Raw genomic sequence first — 21518 nt, forward strand, 5'->3', positions numbered from 1 at the left:
CAGCAAACAATCTGGATTCCTAACTCAAAGACAGACTCATCTTTTCATTTCTAGTTCTCCAATTTTCTAGGGACCCCCAAGTCTTGTATTGCATCACTCACAAGAATGGTCTCTGAGCTAAAATCTTGGGTTTTATTAAGCTAGGGAAAACAGGTATGTGGTCTGCACTGGGACAGCAGGTAGGAAATGTAGCTGTCAGGATAGCAGCACTACTTCAGCTCTACAAGGTCTGCAAAATCCAAAAGGCCCATAAGGGTACTCCAAGATGACTATGCCACCTTTGCATGTCCCCAGTCACTTAAAACAATAATCTTTCATTGTGTATAAAATGTTACCAACGGGGCCCAGCACTGTGACCTAGTGGGTAAAGCCACTGCCTGCAATGCCAGCATCCCATTTGGACACCAGTTCGAGTCCTAGCTGCCCTACTTCCAATCCAGCTCTCTGCTATGGCCTGGGAAAGCAGTAGAAGATGGCCCAAGTCCTTGGGCCCCGGCAACCACATGGGAGATCCAGAAGCTCCTGGCTTTGGATTGGCCTAGTTCTGGCTATTGTGGCCATTTGAGGAGTGAACCAGTGGACAGAAGACTTCTCTCTCTTGCTCTCTTCCTGCCTCTATCACTCTGTAACTCTTTCAAATAAATAAATAAATCTTAAAATAATAATTACCTCCTCTAGACTTGATACTTCGTGGCTAACATTCCAAAGCATTTTCAGTGGAGTGAAATTTGCCCCTTTGAAGAAAACATGTAGAGAAACATAAGATAACTTCAGCTTATATTTAGGAAGTAAAAAAAAAGGGCCAGCGCTATGGCTCACTTGGTTAATCCTCCACCTGTGGCGCCGGCATCCCATATGGGAGCCAGGTTCTAGTCCCAGTTGCTCCTCTTCCAGTCCAGCTCTCTGCTGTGGCCCAGGAGGGCAGTGGAGGATGGTCCAAGTGCTTGGGCCCCTGCACCCATATGGGAGACCAGGAGGAAGCACCTGGCTCCTGGCTTCGGATCGGCACAGCACGCTGGCCGTGGCAGCCATTTGGGGGGTGAACCAATAGAAGGAAGACCTTTCTCTCTGTCTCTCTCTCTCTCTCACTGTCTAATTCTGCCTGTCCAAAAAAAAAAAAAAAATTCTCCAGATCTCCCACATTTCTCATGAATGGAGGAAACTTTTTGTTTACTGGTTGTTTAATTTGCAGAATACTAAATATTATTCAATTATGGTCTAAGATAGTCACTAGCTAAAAGCCTTCCAGGGTTAGACAAGGTAAGAACAATGGTCAACAAAGGAACACAGATCTGAAGCTTCCTCTTTCTAACTATATACATCCCCTTGAAAAACTCCTAAATGTTGAGATTTCCTTCCATCTATGCCACATTTACATACAATATAAGGCTCCTCAGGAGTACATCTCCTTATAGTATATAGAGAAGCAATGCAGAATAGGGAAAAAGCACTATTTGGGTGTCAAAGACCTGAATTCTACTTTTGACTCCACCTCTTAGGATTAATATAACTTCAGCTGAATCACTTCAAAAATCTCTGGGCTTCAACTTCTTTCATAAAAAGGAGATAATATCCATGATAACTCCCTCACAGGTCTATATAAAAGTTCAATAAGGTAATAAATGTGAAAATGGCTTCAGAAATTCTAAACACATGCATATTATATAAAATTATTATGATTAGGAAACTAAGAGAAGAAAATAAAAGGAAAAAAGATTCTGAGAACAAAGAAAACCAAAAAGCAAAGCAATAAACCAGAAGCTGGCTAACTATACTCATGATCAAATTTGGCTTATAGATTTTTTGTTAATATATATTACTCATTCCTTTATGGTTTATCTGTGGCTGCTTTTGAGCTACAAAGACACAGCTGAGTAGTTGCACAGCTGTATAGGGCCCACAAAACCTAAAATATGAGGGTTAGTGCTATGGGGCAACAGGTTAAAACCACAGCCTGTTAAGCCAGCATCCCATACAAGCACCGGTTGGAGTCCTGGCTGCTCCACTTCCAATCTAGCTCCCAGACAATGCTCCCAGGAAAGCAGCAGAGGATGGATCAAGTCCTTGGGGCCTTGCACCCACATAGGAGACCTGGAAGCAGCTCCTGGCTTTGGACTGGCCCAGTCCTGGTCATTGCAGCTGTTTAGGGAATGAACCAGATAAAAAGATCTCTCTCTCTCTCCTCTCTCTCTCTATAACTCTGCCTTTCAAACAAATACATAAATCTTTAAAAAAAAAAAAAAACTAAAATATTTATTCTATGGTCCTTTACAGAAAGTTTGCTCATGTCTACATAAATCAAATGCAGATATATTTTTTACCAGGATAGGGAATCCTAACCTAGATGTGGAGACTTACCTGTTATACTGTTTAAAACCTCCTTGAGATGACTGAAACTATGCAGCAAAGGATCCCGTTCTTCATCCTATAGAACACATAGGTTAAAAAAAAGTCATTACTAGGCCAAAAGAAGGAAAAGAAAATAAAGGATAGATCAAGGACTCTTTCTATAAACCCACCAGAAAATCCAGTATATTTTTCTTCCAACCAAAAAAGAGTTGATCATGGTGCATATTTTCCTGTTCCTTAATCTCTTATTCATAGAGATACTCTGAACTTACCCAAAACAGTGAATTCTGAAGTGCTAATTTATATCATCACCATAGTACTCAAGCTACCATAGTCTGCTATGTCCTTTATGTATGTATTATTGTCTCTTCTCCTTCTTCATACTCATTATATGTTCACATGTATTCATTTCAAAGACATTCCTAACTTAATTCTAAACAAATTCATTTTTATAAATGAACATAAGAAGTTTTTTTAAGGCCAGTGCCGCGGCTTAACAGGCTAATCCTCCGCCTAGCGGCGCTGGCACTCCGGGTTCTAGTCCCGGTTGGGGCGCCAGATTCTGTCCCGGTTGCCCCTCTTCCAGGCCAGCTCTCTGCTATGGCCAGGGAGTGCAGTGGATGATGGCCCAAATGCTTGGGCCCTGCACCCCATGGGAGACCAGGATAAGCACCTGGCTCCTGCCTTCGGATCAGCGCGGTGCGCCGGCCTCAGCGTGCTGGCCGCGGCGGCCATTGGAGGGTGAACCAATGGCAAAGGAAGACCTTTCTCTCTCTCTCACTGTCCACTCTGCCTGTCCAAAAAAAAAAAAAAAAAAAAAAAAAAAAAAAGTTGTTTTTTTAAAAGATTTATTTATTGGGGCCAGTGCCAGCATCCCATTAGGGCACTGGTTCGGGTCCTGGCTGCTCCATTTCCAATCTAGCTCTCTGCTGTGGCCTGGGAAAGCAGTAGAAAATGGCTCAAGTCCTTGGGCCCCTGCAACCACGTGGGAAACTCCTAGCTCCTGGCTCCAGCTCCAGCCATTGCAGCCATCTGGGGAGTGAAACAGCAGATGGAAGATCTCTCTCTGCCTCTCCCCCTCTCTTTCCCTGTAACTCTGCCTTTCAAATAAATAAATATTAAAAATATCTTAGCCAGCACTGTGGCGCAGTAGGTTAAAGCCCTGGCCTGCAGCACCAGCATCCCACATGGCTGCCAGTTTGAGTCCCGACTGCTCCACTTCCAATCCAGCTCCCTGCTAATGTGCCTGGGAAAGCAGTGGAGAATGGCCCAAGTGCTTGGATCCCTGCACCCACAGGGGAGACCCCAAAGAAGCTCCTGGCTTTAGAATGGCTCACCTCCAGCCATTGCAGCTATTTTGGGAGAGAACCAGCAGATGAAAGACCTCTCTATCTTTCTCTGTCTCTCTGTAACTATGTCTTTCAAATAAATAAATCTTTAAAAAAAATGCTTAAAAATATCTAAGGGGCCAGTGCTGTGGCATAGTAGGTTAAGCTGGCATCCCATATGGGCGCCAGTTTTAGTCTCAGCTGCTCTACTTATAATCCAGCTCCCTGCTAATGCACCTTGGGAAGCAGTGGAAGATGGCCCAAGCACTTGAGCCTAGGCATCTATGTAGGAGACTTAGAGGAAGATCCTGACTCCTGGCTCCTAGCTTCAGCTTGCCCAGACATTGCAGCCACTAGGGAGTGAACCAACAGTTAGAAGACCTCTCTCTCTGTCTCGCACTCTGTCTGTAACTCTGCCTCTCAAATAAATAAATAAATCTTTAATATATATAACCATATATATAAAATGATATGATCTTTTGGGTTCCAGAGAGAAAAAGACAGCCTAGAAAGCTGATGCTAGTTGGAACAAAACAGAAGAGTTCTTGATACCAAAAGCAACTTTGAATGCCTACTATCTGATTACAATTTTAACTATGCATCAGATCCTTTACAATATGTCAGTGACCAGGGTACCTGCCCACTCCCCACTTACCAGTGGTGTATGGGTGCTCCATCGGGCATTTCGTTTGATGGCCCCAACCACAATGTTAATCTCCCCTTGAATGATGTAAATATTCTTATCTACCATCCTGGCAAACCTAGCAAGAAACAGTTGAGAGAGAAGTCTGGTAAATATATGATTATTCAGAGCATATCTATCCTTAAATCAGAATTTGATAAGGTTAGAATTGTGATTTAACTTGGCAGTAACAAGATTTTCTAGCTATAATGCTAAGATAGGATGAAGTCTGTTTTATGTTATAAATCCAACAACCTAGCTCTCCTAAAAGTACTCTCCAGTGAACTATCATAAGATTTTCTTTGATGCCTTGGAGAATTCTCTCCTCAGGTGAGAAAATTAGAAACTATTTCTTCTTGGTTTTCAGAAAATCATGTGGGGCCGGTGCTGTGGAGTAATGGGTAAAGCTGCCACCTGCAGTGCCGGGATCCCATATGGGCGCCAGTTCGAGTCCTAGCTGCTCTACTTCCAATCCAACTCTCTGCTATGGCCGGGGAAAGCAACAGAAGATGGCCCAAGTCCTTGGGCCCCTGCACCCACATGGGAGACTGGAAGAAGTTCTTGGCTCCTGGCTTCGGATCAGCACAGCTCCAGCCATTTCAGCCATCTGGGGATTGAACCAGCTGGTGGAAAACCTTTCTCTCTCTCTCTGCCTCTACCTCTGTATAACTCTGCCTTTCAGATAAATAAATCTTAAAAAAAAAAAAAAAAAAGCAGATGTGGGAAAGTTGGACAGACTCAAGGAGAGTGTTAACAGTAAGACTACCAGGGTAAGGGAAGAAGGGATTCCAAACCTATTTATTCAGTAAGCACCTACAATGCATAAAGCATCTTGCAGAGTTCTCAGAATACAATGTAAATAAGACATGGAAAGAATTCATATATATTGTAAAACGAAAAAAAAATTGTAGTATATGACTAAATGTTACCATGTATGTAAACATCATGCAACTAATCCACCTTGCAAAAAACATAAAGGTTTCTGTTTTTTAAAATATGGAGTAAAATGAGAGCCAATTCCCAGCTGGAATGAAGCCTCCAAGAACCTCCCTAATGTAAGATCCTCCTCTCTTTTGCCCTTAACTACCTGTATTCAAAGTATGATGTTTACTAAATCCTTTATTGTTTTATATTTTTACTTCATTGATACACATTTTAAATATTTAGTAATATTCTGTACTTTTATACTTTATATAAATGAGATACATTTTTCTGTAATTTGCCCTTTCCCCTTGAAATATTTCTGAATCACTCACGTTGACAAGTTAAAATTTTGTATAGATACACATACAGATACGTAAATACAGAATAAAAGGTCTAAGTAGATGTATCCAAACTTATAATGATCAGTATCTCTGAGGAAGGTGTTGTGACATCAGGATGCAATCAGAAAATATTTATCTATAATATTTTAATTTTTATAAGGAGAATGTATTACTGTGCTATCAATATAATTAAACACTAATAATAGCAGAAAAGATAAAACATAATTTCTGCCTTTGAGGCATTTATACAGTGTAGTAGGGCCTAAAACAAAACTGAGATACAGTCAGAGATTTTGGGAAAAATATACCCTCTACAAGTAGTTCCATTTGTGCAATTTGCATAAGATAAGGACCCCTAGAAAGTAAAAAAATGAAAGCAATCAGTATAAAGGAAAAAAAAGAAACACTTGGTACAATTTTATTCAGACCCACAACATCTCCCCCAATCCATAAAAGAATCCAACACAAGGCAATATTTGCAATATTTGCATTAATGACAATTTAAAGAAATGACTAGATTAGTCTCAGAAGACAAAGACCATCGACATTCCTAACACTCTAGGAATATAATGACCTAAAACACCATATTCTCTTCTGAGAAGGCTCAATGATGACAACATACACTAATGATCTCTTCAAGGAGTAGAAGACTCAACAAATAGAAGACAAATTAAAAAATGAGGGGTGGAAGCAGGCGTGGTGTGCAGCAAATTGTTCAGCCACTTGCAACACTGGCATACTGTATTGGAGTGCTGGTTCAAATCCTGGTTGTTCCATTTCCAATGCAGATCCCTGCTAATGTGCCGGAGAAGGAGCAGATGAGGACCCAAGTACTTGGATTCCTGTCACCTACATGGAAGAAGCAAATGGAGTTCCTGGATACTGGCTTTGGCCTGGCCTGGTACAGCACTGGCTGTTATAGGCATTTAGGCAGTGAACCAGTGGATGGAAGATCTCTGCCTTTCAAATACTCTTTTATAAAAATGATTTGGGGATCACTTCTTGACCTTTTGACTAAGATCAAGTGTAAAAATGATTTGGGGGCCAGCACTGTGGCACAGAAGGTTAAGCCTCTGCCTGCAGTGCCGGCACCCCACATGGGTACCCATTTGAGTCCCAGCTGTTCTACTTCTGATCTAGCTCCTCGCTAATAGCCTAGGAAAAGCATTCCCTCCATCTGTCTCTGTCACTCTCTCATCTCTGTCTCTCTCTTGCTCTATCACTGATGCTCTAGCTTTCAAATAAATACAACACATTTTTTTAAGATGTATTGTATTTATTTGAAAGGCAGAGTTAAAGAGAGAGGTATTCCATCTGTTGGTTCACTCCATCAATGGTCACAATGACCAGTACTGCACCAGGCCGAACCCAGTAGCCAGAGCTTCTTCTGGGTCCCCCACATGGGTGCAGGGGCCCAAGCACTTGTGTCATCTTCCACAGCTTTCCTAAGCCATTAGCATGGGGCCTGACCAGAAGTGGAGCAGCCAAGACTCAACCAGCACCCACAAGGGATGGCGTTGCAGGCAGCGGCTTCGCTGGCTACACCACAGCGCCATTTTTTTTTTTTAATTCTCTCCTAGTATCTTTCCATATTTAAATTACACAGGCACAATGAATATGCTCCAGGTTTGTGGAGGCACCTGTAAGAAATTGCTAATAGGTTGTCTCCAGGGAAAGAAACTGCTTGACTGGGGAACTGGGTGACTGGGCACAGGGGTGAGAGGAAGATTTACTTTTTTCTGTTTGTTCCTTTATATCTTTTGAATATTGGGCCACAAACGAATACTACCTGTTATTTTTAGATTTCAGTTAACTTACAAAAGTAAATAAGCTCTTCAGAAAAGTAGTTGTACTATTCCATGTGCAAATGATTGCAAGCCCTAATCAAAGTTAATTAACTCACATTTACTTCATTCAATCCCACATTACTTAGCACATGCTAAGCAAACTAGGCACAGTTATACAAGTTCCTACTCACCCACTAGACATTCCAGAAGGGATTAATAATCTAGTGGAACCGATAACACAGATATAGGGCTGGCGCTGTGGCACAACAGGTTAGCCACCATCTTCAGGGCCAGCATACCATATGGGTGCCAGTTCCAGTCCTGGCTGCCCCACTTCCAACCTAGCTTCCTGCTAATGCACCTGGGAAAGCAGCAGAAGATGGTCCAAATGCTTGGGCCCCTGCACACACGTGGGAGATTCGGAAGAAACTCCAGGCTCCTGGCTTTAGCCTGGCCCAGCCCTGGCCCAGCCCTGAAGACATTTGGGGAGTAAACCAGCACTGTCTCTGTCTCTGTCTCTCCTCTTTCTCTCTCTCTAACTCTGCCTTTCAAATACATAAATAAATCTTTTAGAAAATATATATACACACAAATACATGTCTCCAATACATGAGTCATACATAGTATTACAGTAGCGATGCAAAGAAACTTTCTGGTGGAAGGCTTGGAAAAGGCAAACAAAAGATTTTAAATACCTACATATATAAAGAGGGAATGGCAAAAGTAAAGCCCATAGTAGGAAATTTCTGCATGTACTTAGGGGATTATGCTTATTCCGGGCTGGAACATTAATCTTAAGGGAATAATGAGTAGAAAAGCCAGAAAAGCAAATGGAAGACATACCACAGAGGTTCTTCAACAGTTACTATTCAGTACATATTCAAATTACATATCAAATATCCACGATTATAAAAAAATATTTTAGGGATCAGAAGGAGACACTATAAAGAATATACTGGACTGGCACTGTGGTGCAGCAGGTTAAGCTGCTGCCTATGATGGGGCATCTCATATGGGTTCCACTTCAAGTCCCAGCTGCTCCACTTCCCATCTAGTATCCTGCTAATGTGCCCAGGGAAGCAGCAGCAGATGGCTCAAATATTTGGGTCCCTGCCACCCACATAAGAAACCCAGATAGAGTTCCAGCCTGGCCCAGGCCAGGTCATTGCAGCCACCTGGGGAGTGAACCAGTGGATTTCTTTCTCTGTCTCTCCTTCTCTGTAACTCTGCCTTTCTAATAAATATATTTTAAAAAAAAAATAATATAGCCGGCGCCGTGGCTCAATAGGCTAATCCTCCACCTTGCGGCGCCGGCACACCGGGTTCTAGTCCCGGTCGGGGCGCCGGATTCTGTCCCGGTTGCCCCTCTTCCAGGCCAGCTCTCTGCTATGGCCAGGGAGTGCAGTGGAGGATGGCCCAGGTGCTTGGGCCCTGCACCCCATGGGAGACCAGGAAAAGCACCTGGATCCTGGCTCCTGCCATCGGATCAGCGCGGTGTGCCGGCTGCAGCGGCGGCCATTGGAGGGTGAACCAACGGCAAAAGGAAGACCTTCCTCTCTGTCTCTCTCTCTCACTGTCCACTCTGCCTGTCAAAAAAAAAAAAAAAAAAAAAAGAAAAAAAAAAGAAAAAAAAATAATATAAATAAGAATATTCAATTTCTCTTTTAAAGAACTGGTAGAGTGAGAGAAAACATACCCAACTAAAATAGCACAACAATAAGTGAAAAAACAAAACAATACTATAAATTGCAAACAAAAGTGACAATGGGACTGACTGAGATCTGATAGACTCTCCATGCTATCCTGGAGGAAGTAAATTTTAAACCAACATCATAATTGAAAGCAGTCAAACCAACATGTGCTCAAAATCCACTAGGCTGGGGCCAGTGTGGTGGCATAGTAGGTTAATCCTCCACCTGCAGCACCGGCATCCCATATGGGTGCCAGTTCTAGTCTCGGCTGCTCCTCTTCCAATCCAGCTCTCTGCTGTGGCCTGGGAAAGCAGCAGAAGATGGCCCAAGTCCTTGGGCCCCTGCACCCACATGGGAGACCAGGAAGAGGTACCTGGCTCTCCGGCTTCAGATAGGCACAGCTCAAGCCGTTGAGGCCATTTGGGGAGTGAACCAACAGAGGGAAGACCTTTCTCTGTCTCTCCCTCTTACTGTCTGTAACTCTCTCAAATAAGTAAAATCTTTAAAAAACAAATCCACTAGGCTACAAAAGCTAACAACTTTCTAATACAGCAAAGATCTAAGCAAAAAATCATTTTCTTAAGCTTCCTAGTAAAAAAGAAACATTTAGGGGATGGTTGTGTGGTGCAGCGGGTTAAGCAACCACTTGAACACCAGCATCCCATAGCTGAGTGCCAGTTCAAACCCCAGATACTCTGCTTCTGATTCAGCTTCCTGCTAACACTCCTGCAAAGGAAACAGAAGATGGCTCAAATACTTGGATTCCTGCACCCATGTGGGAGACCCAGAAGAAGCTCCTGGCTCCACATAAGTTGTTGCAGCCATTTGGGGAGTAAACCAGCAGATGGAAGACCTCTGTCTCTGTCACTCCCTCCCTCTGTAACTCTTTCAAATAAGTAAAATTAAAATTAAAAAAAAAAAAAAACACAGACCCTAAAATAAAAGTTGGTGAATTCAACTATGTTAACATTATGTTTATTCAAAAGACACCATAAAAGGGGGAAAAATAAGTCACAAACTGGTAGAAAGCATTTATAACACATCTAACTAAAAAAGGAGAAATATCCAGCAGACTTAATAACTGCTATAAAACTGTAAGAAATAGATATATAACTCCATTGCCAAATTAGCAAGACATGAATAATATAGGAATTTCACAGATAGGAAATACAAACAGCAAATAAATTTATTAACTTATTCGTTTCATTAGAAATATTACAAAATAAGGCCGGCGCCGCGGCTCACTAGGCTAATCCTCCGCCTAGCGGCGCCGGCACACTGGGTTCTAGTCCCGGTCGGGGCGCCGGATTCTGTCCCAGTTGCCCCTCTTCCAGGCCAGCCCTCTGCTGTGGCCAGGGAGTGCAGTGGAGGATGGCCCAGGTGCTTGGGCCCTGCACCCCATGGGAGACCAGGAAAAGCACCTGGCTCCTGGCTCCTGCCATCGGATCAGCGCGGTGCGCCGGCCACAGCGCGCCAGCTGTGGCAGCCATTGGAGGGTGAACCAACGGCAAAGGAAGACCTTTCTCTCTGTCTCTCTCTCTCACTGTCCACTCTGCCTGTCAAAAAAAAAAAAAATTACAAAATAAGATTATAATGAGATACAATTTTATAGTCCCAAAATAGCAACAACTTTTAAATCTGACAATACTAAGAGTTGGTAAAAATGGAGACCAAGTACCTGGAGAGTATCTAAACTGAATAACCAGTTGGAATACAATTTCACATTAGCTTGAAAAGAGTTTCATATCATTCAGATACCTCAGCAATTCTACTTCTAGGACTATACTCCAGAGAAATTCACAAAAAAGTTAAGAATTTTGACAAGTGGCAAGGGTCTGGTGGGGGGACTAACAGGGAAGGGAACATGTACCTGTAGCCTCAGTATTGGTGATGTTCTGGTTTTGATTTTTTTTATAAAGATTTATTTATTTCATTTGAAAGAGTTACAGAAAGAGGAGAGAAAGATCTTTCATTCACTGGTTCACTCCCAAGATGGCCACAACTGCCAAGACTGGGCCAGGCCAAAGTCAGGAGCCAAGAGCTTCTTCCAGATCTCTCCACGTGCGTGGCAGGGACCCAAGCACTCGAGCTATCTTCCACTGCTTTTCCCAAAACCATTAGCAAGGAGCTGGATGGGAAGTGGAGTGACAGGGACACAAATCAATGCCCATACAGGATGCCAGCACTGCATACAACAACTTTCCCTGCTTTGCCACAATGCCCGCCCCCAAGTTCTGCTTTTTTTAAGGTGTTTTGGGGTACTGACACCCCAAATATGTTATAAATATTATTTGTATACATAAAATACACCATGAAAAGTTCCTCCTTTTTGAAGTCATAGTCTTTGCTACCAGCCTTTGTGAATGCTGTTCCCTTTCTATTTGGAAAGCTTACTCTTGTCCACCTGGTAAATAAACCTTTACTCAATCCAAGTCAATGAAGGAGTCAAAAGACACAGTAGTGGGGCTAGCATTGTGGCATAAAAGATTGAGTCTCTACTTGAAGTGCTGCATCCCATGTGGGTGCCAGTTGATGTCGGGCTGCACCACTTCTGATCCAGCTCTCTGCTAATGGCCTGGGAAGGCAGTGGAAGATGGCACCAGTGCTTGGGCACCTGCACCCAGGTAGGGGACCCAAAGAAAGCTCCTGGCTTTGGATTGACCCAGCTCCAGCCATTGCAGCCATTTGGGAAATGAACCGGCAGATGAAGGACCTCTCTCTCTGCCTCTCAAAAAATAAATCTTTAAAAATAAATAAATAAAAGACACAATAGTTACAAGAATAGGCTTTAGAGTCAAGACAGACTTGAGCTCCAATCCACACTGTTAATAACTACAAGATCTTAGCCATGTTACTTAGCCTCTCTGGGCCTCAGTTTACATTTCTTTATTAAAAATAATAATAAGATCTCCTCGTGAGTTTCTTGTCAGACCTAAATAAGGTCTCACCTAGCACAGTACCTGGGATATTAAAACCTAATACATGGGGCCAGCACTGTGGCACAGCAGGTTAAAGCCCTGGCCTGAAGCACCAACATCCCATATGGGTGCCGGTTCTGGTCCCAGCTACTCCTCTTCCGATCCAGCTCTCTGCTATGGCCTGGGAAAGCAGTGAAAGATGGCCCAAGTCCTTGGGCCCCTGCACCCGTGTGGGAGTCCTGGAAGAAGCTCCTGGCTCCTGGCTTTGGATTGGCGCAGCTCTGGCTGTTGTGGCCATCTGGGGAGTGAACCAGCAGATGGAAGACCTTTTTCTCTGACTCTACCTCTCTCTGTAACTCTTTCAGATAAAATAGATCTAAAAAAAAAAAAAAAAAAAAAAAAAAAAAAAAAAAAAAAAAAAAAAAACTAATACATGTTAGCTGTTTTTCTGATAATACTTGATCTGTGAGGTCTTCTCTAGCCAACTCATTCTCCAGACAGTATTAGTATCCCTTTCTAGTCACCCATAACACTTTGTACATGGTGCTATTTAAATACATCTTATCCTGATTTATAATTATATATCTCTACTACAAATCTATGAACATCTGATTTATTGGGATTTTGTTCCCAATGCCTGACAACAAACAAAAATTATTTTAAAATTTGAGTGAGGGTCTGGCTTGTAGCACAGTAAGTTAAGCTGCTATCTACAGTGCCAGCATTCCACATGGGCACCAGTTCAAGTCCCAGCTGCTCTACTTCCAATCCAGCTCCCTGCTATGACCTGGAAAAGCGGTAGAAGATGGCCTAAGTCCTTGGGCCCCTGCACCCGCATGGAAGACCTGGAAGAAGCTCCTGGCTTTGGATTGGCCCAGCTCCGGCCATTGCGGCCATTTGGGGAGTGAACCAGTGGATGGAAGACCTCTCTCTCTCTTTCTGCCTCTGCCTCTCTGTAACTCTGCTTTTCAAATAAATAAATAAGTCTTTTTAAAAAATATTTATTTGGCCGGCGCCGCGGCTCACTAGGCTAATCCTCCGCCTAGCGGCGCCGGCACACCGGGTTCTAGTCCCGGTCGGGGCGCCGGATTCTGTCCTGGTTGCCCCTCTTCCAGGCCAGCCCTCTGCTGTGGCCAGGGAGTGCAGTGGAGGATGGCCCAGGTGCTTGGGCCCTGCACCCCATGGGAGACCAGGAAAAGCACCTGGCTCCTGGCTCCTGCCACCGGATCAGCGCGGTGCGCCAGCCGCAGCGCGCCGGCCGCGGCAGCCATTGGAGGGTGAACCAACGGCAAAAGGAAGACCTTTCTCTCTGTCTCTCTCTCTCACTGTCCACTCTGCCTAGCAAAAAAGAAAAAAAAAAATTTATTTATTCTAAAGGCAGAGTAATGGGGAGAGGGGAGAAGGGTAAGGTTAGAGGGGAGAGGACAGAGGATCTTCCATCTGCTGGTTCACTCCCTAAATGCCCACTACAGCCAGGGCAGAGCCAATACAAAGCCAGGAGCTAGGAACTCCGTTCAGGTCTCCCACGTGGATGGCAGGGACTCAAGTTGAGTCAACATCTGCTGCCTGACAGGAACATTAGCAGGAAACTGGACCACAGGCAGGACTCGATCCCAGACTCTCCAATGTGGCACGTGGGCATCCTAAGCAGCCGCTTAATCCACTGCACCACAACACCTGCCTCCATCTTGATGCTTCCTCAAATGTTACTTGCACACTCACACTTTTTCTGTGAAATAATATAATTCTTTGTGTAACTGTCAAGTCCTCATATACGTGTATGTTTTATTTTCTTTGGTTCTAAATAGCTATTATTTAATTACAAATCAGGATAAAATGTACTGAAAGAGCTGCTATTAGTATACCATTCCATTCCACTTATTTCATTTTTTAAGTTTTTGATCTTGCTTATTTTAAATCAATAAATGTAAACTTTAAGTACTATCCTTCCTCTTCCCAACACACACACACACACACACATACATACACATTCACATTCTCTCTCTCTCTCTCTCTCTCTCTCTCTCTCTTTAGGAAGGCATAGGAAATTAAGAAAGAGAAACTGAGTTAAGTCCCTCCAAATCCTATGTAAGTTTTTCCTTCTAAGTTGCCCTTACCTAATTAATAAAAAGATTCTCCAGTGGACTCTTTTTCCCCCATAATGTCCTGGTGTAACAGACCTCTGCACCAAGAAAATTCTGATAGGCTTTCTGGAAGGGTAGATGGCACCAGGGAGCTGAATGACCCTCAATGGACCTTTCCAATGTTTATATACACTCACTCCCTTGAGTAGCCCAAAGAAGTGCTCAAGAGACTGAGCTTACAACACTTCCAGAGCCAGCCAAGGAATACACCATAGTTCTGTGCTAATAACTGAACTAGTAAACAATCTCGTGGACTCAAGAAATTTACTCAAAGGGTGGAGGTAAGAGAAAGGCAAACCAGGAAAAAAAAGTTGATGCCCTGACAGAGCAAGACTGGAAAATCCTCCCAGACCTGCTAATCAGGTGACCCGTATAGCTAAGCTCTGCCATGCCATCTTCTATGTCTTGAGACTCTGACTACCTCAAAAATTGTGTGTGCAGGCTGGTGCTGTAGCATGGTAGGTTAAGCCTCCACCTGTGGCACCAGCATCCCCTATGGGCACCAGTGCATGTCCCAACTGCTCCTCTTCCAATCTAGTTCTCTGCTAATGGCCTGGGAAGGCAGTGGAAGATGGCCCAAGTGCTTGGGCTCCTGCACCCGCGTGGAAGACCTGGAATCTCCTGGCTCCTGGGTTCATCAGCCCAGCTCCGGCCCTTGCAGCCATTTTGGGAGTGAAGCAGCAGATGGAAGACCTCTCTGTCTCTCCCTCTCTCTGTCTATAACTCTGCCTCTCAAATAAATAAGTAAATCTAAAAAAAAAAATTTTTTTTTAATTTCATTAAAAAAAAGTGTGCAAGGGAAGGCAAGCCACTGATTGAAGTACAAAGATGTTTCTTCTGCCTGCCTGGAGATGAAAAATGAAACAAAGTATCTTTCTCATATCTCAACCATTCAAGGTGCCCAATGTGTAAGAATGACAGCAAAGCAGAACAAAGGAAGTTAAGTCTGGGGCTGGCACTGCAGCACAGCAGGTTAAAGCCCTAGCCTGAAGTGCCAGCACCCCTTTTGAGCCCCGGTTCTAGAAGCAGCTCCTTCACTTTCGATCCAGCTCTCTGCTATGGCCTGGGAAATCAGTAGAGGACGGCCCAAGTCCTTGGACCCCTGTACCCACGTGGGAGACCCAGAAGAAGCTCCTGGCTTCGGATTGGCACAGCTCTGGCCATTGCAGCCAATTGAAGAGTGAACCAACGGATGGAAGACATCCCCTCCTGCCTCTCCTTCTCTCTCTGTGTAATTGTGACTTTCAAGTAAAATATATAAATCTTTAAAAAAAAAAAAAAGCATGGGAGTAGAACTACCATATTTCTTAAAAAAAAAAAAAGAAAAGAAAAGAAAAAGTTAGGTCTGATTACACATAGGGAGAATGGCAGTGATTATGTCTCCTAAGGCCTGCCCATCTTGTATATCAGGCATTACCATTCAGTGGCCATCAGGCAGATGCCAGTCCACAGACATACTTTTTTTGGTCTGCAAAGTTTGCCAAAAAATTTAACTAGTTGCCAATAATTAAAAAGCACATTGATCTGGATTTCAAGCTTCTGAAAAATAGGAAGTCTGTTCAGGCTGTGCCTACACTCTCAATGATAACATCTGTTGAATACACAGTAGCTGCCTCCTTAAAACAAGGGCATAGTCCTTCAGTGCACTATTTTACCCACACTCCCACCTGACTCACTTCACTCATTTACATTATTTGTGGGATACGTAGGCATTTCAGCTTATAACCCCTGGCTTATAAAATGGCAACTCATTACTTTGCTGTCATACAGCCATGATCATTTATGCTACTATTGCTTCTACGATCACTTTCACTGCTACTGGAACAAATTACTTCCATGATCACTTCTACTGCCACTGGGGCTCGAAATCAGCACATCACTCTATTATATTCTCATTCAATTAAACAACTAAAGTTGAACACACTAAAATAGAGAAAAAAGTAAGAATAAAAGATGAATAGCAGCCTATTAAATTTACCTAGCTCTTACAGGGGTAAAATGAACCTCCGCTTCTCTCTTCAATTCAACTCCACCATGAGCCCAACAGCAGAATCACTCTAATCAGTCACACTGAGCCACAGGGATCAAGTGTGATCAATCAATTAGAAGTGGTGTACAAAGGCTGGGATGATACTTCTGGTGAATACTCTACAAATACAGTGAGTCTCCTCAAAAGCAGGAACTGTTTTATTCCTCTCTAACTACCCACAGCTGGCAGTTTAAGTACCCTATCGATGAAGTTATTATTTAAAAGTGGCAGTCAATCCTAACTTTTGAAACATAGAGAAGTGAAACAGTAGTGGAGCTTTTGAGAACTGTGAGCTAAAACTGGGGTTGGTGCCCACCTACTGAAGAGATGTGTCTAAAACTTGAATTCCTATTGTGCCAAAAAACATCACTGTCAAGACTGAAGGAACTCTCTCTCTCTACAGTCACCATTAAAAAGAAGCTGGGGGCCAGCACTGTGGCATAGTGGACAGGGCCGCCGCTTGCAGTACCATATGGGCATCCCATATGGGCACCGGTTAGAGTCTTGGCTGCTCCACTTCCAGTCCAGCTCTCTGCTATGGCCTGGGAGGGCAGTGGAAGATGGCCCAAGTCCTTGGGCCCCTGCACCCACCCTGGAGGCCCAGAGGAGGTTCCTGGCTTCGGATCAGTGCAGCTCTGGCCGTTGTGGCTGTCTGAGGAGTGAGCCAGCAGATGGAAGACCTCTCTCTCTCTCTCTCTCTCTGTAGCTCTGCCTTTAGATAAATAAAACTTAAAAAAAAAAAAAAAAAGTTGGCAGGGTGGGTTGTTGAGGGCAGATAAAGGGTACCAAAACACAGTTAGATAGAATAGGTTCTAGTGTTCCACAGCACAGAGGGGTGACTACAGTTTACAATTGTGTATTATCTCCTGTATAAGGAACTGGAAGAGACAAGCTGACAGGCTCTAAACATAAAAAAAAAAAAAGCCAAGGCAATGAAATGCTACTTGCCAGATGTGACCAGTTTACACTGTACACGTGTATTGAAATTCACACAGCACCCCATGAAAATGCACAAGTATTAGATATGAATAATTTTTACATTTTTTACATTAAATCTTTTTAAAAAATAAGCTCAAATACAAGTTTTGAAGAAAGGACAAATTTCTGATTTGTGGGTGGGAGGTTAAATGATTTCTATCTGGAAAATCATTTCTATCCAGAATGAATGCTATCTAGAAAATGACTTTTTAACTAAACAACGAAGAAATCTGATGCTTCTTTAGTCACTTTCAGAAAAATGCTGGATTACTCACACCATCTACCCGGAGACCAGATCGCCTATTATGCAGACCATATCAACTCAACAGGGCAGTGGCCCAGGTGACCAACACAGACCCATCCAACCTGTGTACCTCCTGGGCTGTGTCATCTCATCTGTCACTTTCAGATATCTTTTTGGAAGTTCTGCAACTTAGATCAGCCAGTCAAAATCAGCACTAAATAACTTCCGATACCACTCCATCCTACTTATTTTAATATTGATAAATGTAAACTCTAAGTGTTATCCCTTCACACACACACACACACACACACACAGTCACGAGAGCAAAGGGAATTAGGTAGGAGAAATCGAGCTCAGTCATTTTAAGATCCTAGATAGATATCTTTTCCTTTTTAACAGTATGAGGTTTCAATCTCCTTATTACTACCTCATCACACAAAAGTGAAAAAGCATTTCTGACTGCCAGGCCAGAAGTAGGCCACAAGTCCTGAGCACATACTAAAACTATTCCTAGGTACAGATAACACTGAGTACCCACAACATGCTGAAAGGCATTAGGCAGATCCTGCTTTTAACCCTACTACACGCTCTACATAAGCAAATACACATAAATACTACTACTTTTAAGAAATGCATAAACTGAGTGATCCCAAAGCAGACCCTTTCTCTTGTATCTTCCACAGGGCCTAGAGAAGTGCCTTTCATACCTGAATTAAAGGGCACATAAATTTCTACATTGTCCACTTAAAAACACTATTTATACCATTCATCATTTCTGAAAGTACTCTACTCTTGGTGAACTTTCACAGCTTTACAACACAGAGTTTTCTCAAAGGTCATCACAGCGCTATAAACTACACCCTTTGGGCTTTGATTCCATCACTTATTCTGCTGCCCCGACCCTACCACAATTAGCTAAACATCTCTCATGACTCTTTTTGCCCACTATCAACAACAGGCCGTGAGTATCAAACTTTGCCAGTATTCAAATCCCTCTCTGCCCTTGGTCAAATATGGCATAACAGAAAGGTTTCCTTGTGACTAAACCATCTCCTTCGGTCAAGTGAAGAGATCTCCAGCAGAAACGCCAACCCAAACATTCGCCAGGAGAGAATACCTGTAGAAGATTGTTTAAAGGAAGAAACAGGCCAGAAGGTAACCCCAGGGGTTATCTACACAACAAGTCTGGCAGCTGAGCTGGCCTGGAGGAGGAAAACCTCTCATAGCCCAGTTCTACCTGCTGCTGACCTTAACCCTTCCACGGGTCTTCTGAGTCTAGGTTGCACTGGCTCTCCACCCAGTGTTAATGAAGCCATTCAGGTGTGTTGACAGGACAGTCACACAGAAGTGGACACTCTACAGAATCCGGAGAGACGCATATCTAAGGTCTACAATCTCAAAATTAAGCACAATGCTCCTTAGATTACTTTCAGCTTTTGAGGGCTGGGCTCTTTAGGATACAGAGAGCCCCAGAATAGAGGAGCTGAAGGCTGGGGTAAGCAAGGGAAAACAGAAGGGATTCGGGCACTCGCAAGGGAGCAAAAAGTCCGAGCTGAAAGTGCCTCTCCTGCGGCAGGGGCCTGACCTTTGCCCCCTGCACGCCTCTCAGTTCCCTCCCACAACAACCCCTTTCTCGCTTTATTCCTGCCCGCTACGCCCTTAACCCACACTGGCTCGCTTAACTTAAACGTCCTTCCCCCTTATTCCCTATCGCGATGTCAGGGCGGCCTTCAAGCCACTGGAACTCCAGAAAGAGACTTCGCTGACCTGTCAGCGGATCCAAAATGGCGGGGCCTAGTCCCAGGACCGGCAGCCGCTGCTCATGTCCAGCCCCGGCCCCGGAGCCGTCTCCGAGTGGCTCTCCAGGCTCTGATGGCAGATGGGAAAAGGGAAGGAGCCCGTATTCTGCAAGTTGAGGCCGAAGTCAGGGTGGGACCACACAGTCGGCCGTAACGAGTTGGCCAGGACGGGCGGTGGAACCGGCTGCCTTCCCTGTCAGCTCACTGACGTGGTAACTAGCCTCAGTCTAGCCCGCTGCCTGGTAACTGCGCCAGCCCTGCCACGCACAGCCAATCATATCTTGGCACCGCGGAAAATGGCATTCCAGTTATCCAATAGAAGAAAGGAAATTGGCTTCGGGGGGCGGGTAGTGCCTAAAGAGGTGAGATTACACGGGAAAGAAGCGGGTAGGCAGGGAACAACCAACAGATACGCGATCTCTCTGAGTGACAGTTTAAAAGCCAATCAAAAATGGGAAATTATGCCGGCGGTTGGAGAGGTGGAGTTAGAGAGAGGAGTTCGGTTGCAGTGTGTGGTTTGGCAGCGGCTGCTGTGCATTATGGGGAGGAAAGCTACGATTTGCTGGAAAGGGGGCGGGTCCGTTTTGAGAGGTTGAGCGGACGCCCCTGCACCCCTAGGCACATCCCGTCAAAGTCACCTGGGGCAATACCATGCCCCTTAAGGGATCACGTCCTTTCAAAGCCGCTCTGGACTCCTCCCCTCCTTAAAACCGTGCGGCGGTCCAAACCCTCCCCTGCCCTTCCGTCTGCATGCCGAGTTTTGGTTTCTCACAGGTGTGTCTGTCCCATCCTAACTGTTTCAGTTATCTCCTGCCCAATTCCTACCATCTGGAAATAGAAAAAATGAGAGGTGGCAGAAATATTGGCTGTCAAACTCAAGTCCTTCATTTTCCAGAGCAAGAAATTGAGTCCGAGAGTGGACAGCTGGCCCAACGTTCGCATAGTTAGCTTCACAATAGCGGAGCTGAGCGACAACCGCAGGTGTCCTTACCCCCAATCCATCTCTTGCTCACTTCCCTTTGCTACCTCGTCTATCAGTCTGTGATTCCCAACTCTGCCCTTCATACCACACCATGGACACACCTTATCTACTGGGGGAAAAGTATACAAGTTAGTCCAAGTTACCATTGTCAGGAAATTGAAGCCTCTCCTGTTTGCCTTAGAAATTATTACAGGCCTTGAAGGCTGCATGCCCACTTGTTCTCATTCTCCTGCTGGGCTCCCCGGCCCCACTCCTCCATCCCAGCTAACTCCTTTCCTTGCAAGAGATAAAGAGGTGTTGTGGCACAGCAGGGTAAGCCTCCCATATCTGAATGACTGATTCAAGTCGCAGGTACTTCATGCTTCCTATCCAGCTTCCTGCTAATGCAGCAGGGAGACAGCAGATGATTGCCAAGTACTTGGATCCCTGCCACCCACGTGGGAGACCGGATGGAGTTCCTGGCTCCTAGTTTCAGTCTGGCTTGGCCCAGCTGTTACAGGTATTTGGAGAGTTAACCAGCAGGTGGAAATCCTCTCTGTCTGTCTCTCTCTCTCTTTCAAACAAATAAATCTTAAAAAAAAAAAAAAAAAAAAAGATGAAGAGGTTGCTAAGGTACTTAAAATTACCTGGAAATGAGAGTGTATGGGAAGAAGACAGGAGGACGGATGTTCTCCTTGTAGACTGAATGATGGAATTTCCAGTCTGCTGGAAGTGCACTCAGGCATCCCTGAAGACCCAGATAAATCTGCTGGGGTAGGCAATGAAAAAAAAAATACTAACTCCCTCCACACTGCCTCCTATTTATGGATGACCCAAGTCCAGGGAAGCCCCATACCTAAGCCCACAGGAATGTGGTCTCAAACCAGACATACAAAGACCATCCCTGTGCTATAATCCTCTAATCTGAAGAGCACTTCAGTTGCTCCCTGCACCTGCACACTTGGTTCCTGGCCTCTGGATCCAGCTGAGGATCTTGCCTCTTTCACCCAAATGAAATCAGGGGAAAGAAGATCCACCCCCATGGCATCACTTTCCATGGTACCTCTGAGCCATTTTCCTCTTCACTTGAAAATGGGAATCAGTCTCCTGGTCTGATCTCACATTGAGAGGTCCTGGAGAACCTGAAAAGCCAAATGGAAAACTCTCTTAAGAGGGCTAAAACTGCCTCCCCTTCATCTCCACTTCCAAGAACCTCCAGAAATTCATCATCCCACAAGTATGTGATTGTCAGAGCTGGCGCTGTGGTGTAGTAGGCAAAGCGTCTAGCTGTAGCACCAGCATCCTGTATGGGCACCGGTTCAAATCCCGGCTGTTCCACTTCT

General features: G+C 44.3%; 1 protein-coding gene across 13 annotated transcripts in view; it reads right to left on the bottom strand.

Moving 5' to 3' along the window:
• Positions 1-19470, bottom strand: part of GBF1 (golgi brefeldin A resistant guanine nucleotide exchange factor 1) — a 152576-nt gene extending 133106 nt beyond the window's left edge. For 4 of the 13 annotated variants that reach the window (XM_008270406.5, XM_008270405.5, XM_008270403.5 and 1 more), the window contains exons 1-3: positions 19183-19470; positions 4333-4438; positions 2359-2425 (exon numbers count right to left, since the gene is read on the bottom strand). In XM_008270406.5, the coding sequence (XP_008268628.3) occupies positions 2359-2425; positions 4333-4428 (163 nt within the window). In that variant the 5' untranslated portion in view covers positions 4429-4438; positions 19183-19470. Of the gene's footprint in view, positions 1-669; positions 735-2358; positions 2426-4332; positions 4439-19182 lie in introns of those variants that run through there. The other 9 variants (XM_089314429.1, XM_070057319.2, XM_070057317.2 and 6 more) reach the window with 5 other exon arrangements.
• Between the last annotated feature and the right edge of the window lie 2048 nt (positions 19471-21518).

Source organism: Oryctolagus cuniculus, chromosome 15 (genome assembly GCF_051225735.1).
Source record: "Oryctolagus cuniculus isolate XC-2025 breed Fujian yellow rabbit chromosome 15, ASM5122573v1, whole genome shotgun sequence".
In the NCBI taxonomy this organism is placed as follows: Eukaryota; Metazoa; Chordata; class Mammalia; order Lagomorpha; family Leporidae; genus Oryctolagus; species Oryctolagus cuniculus.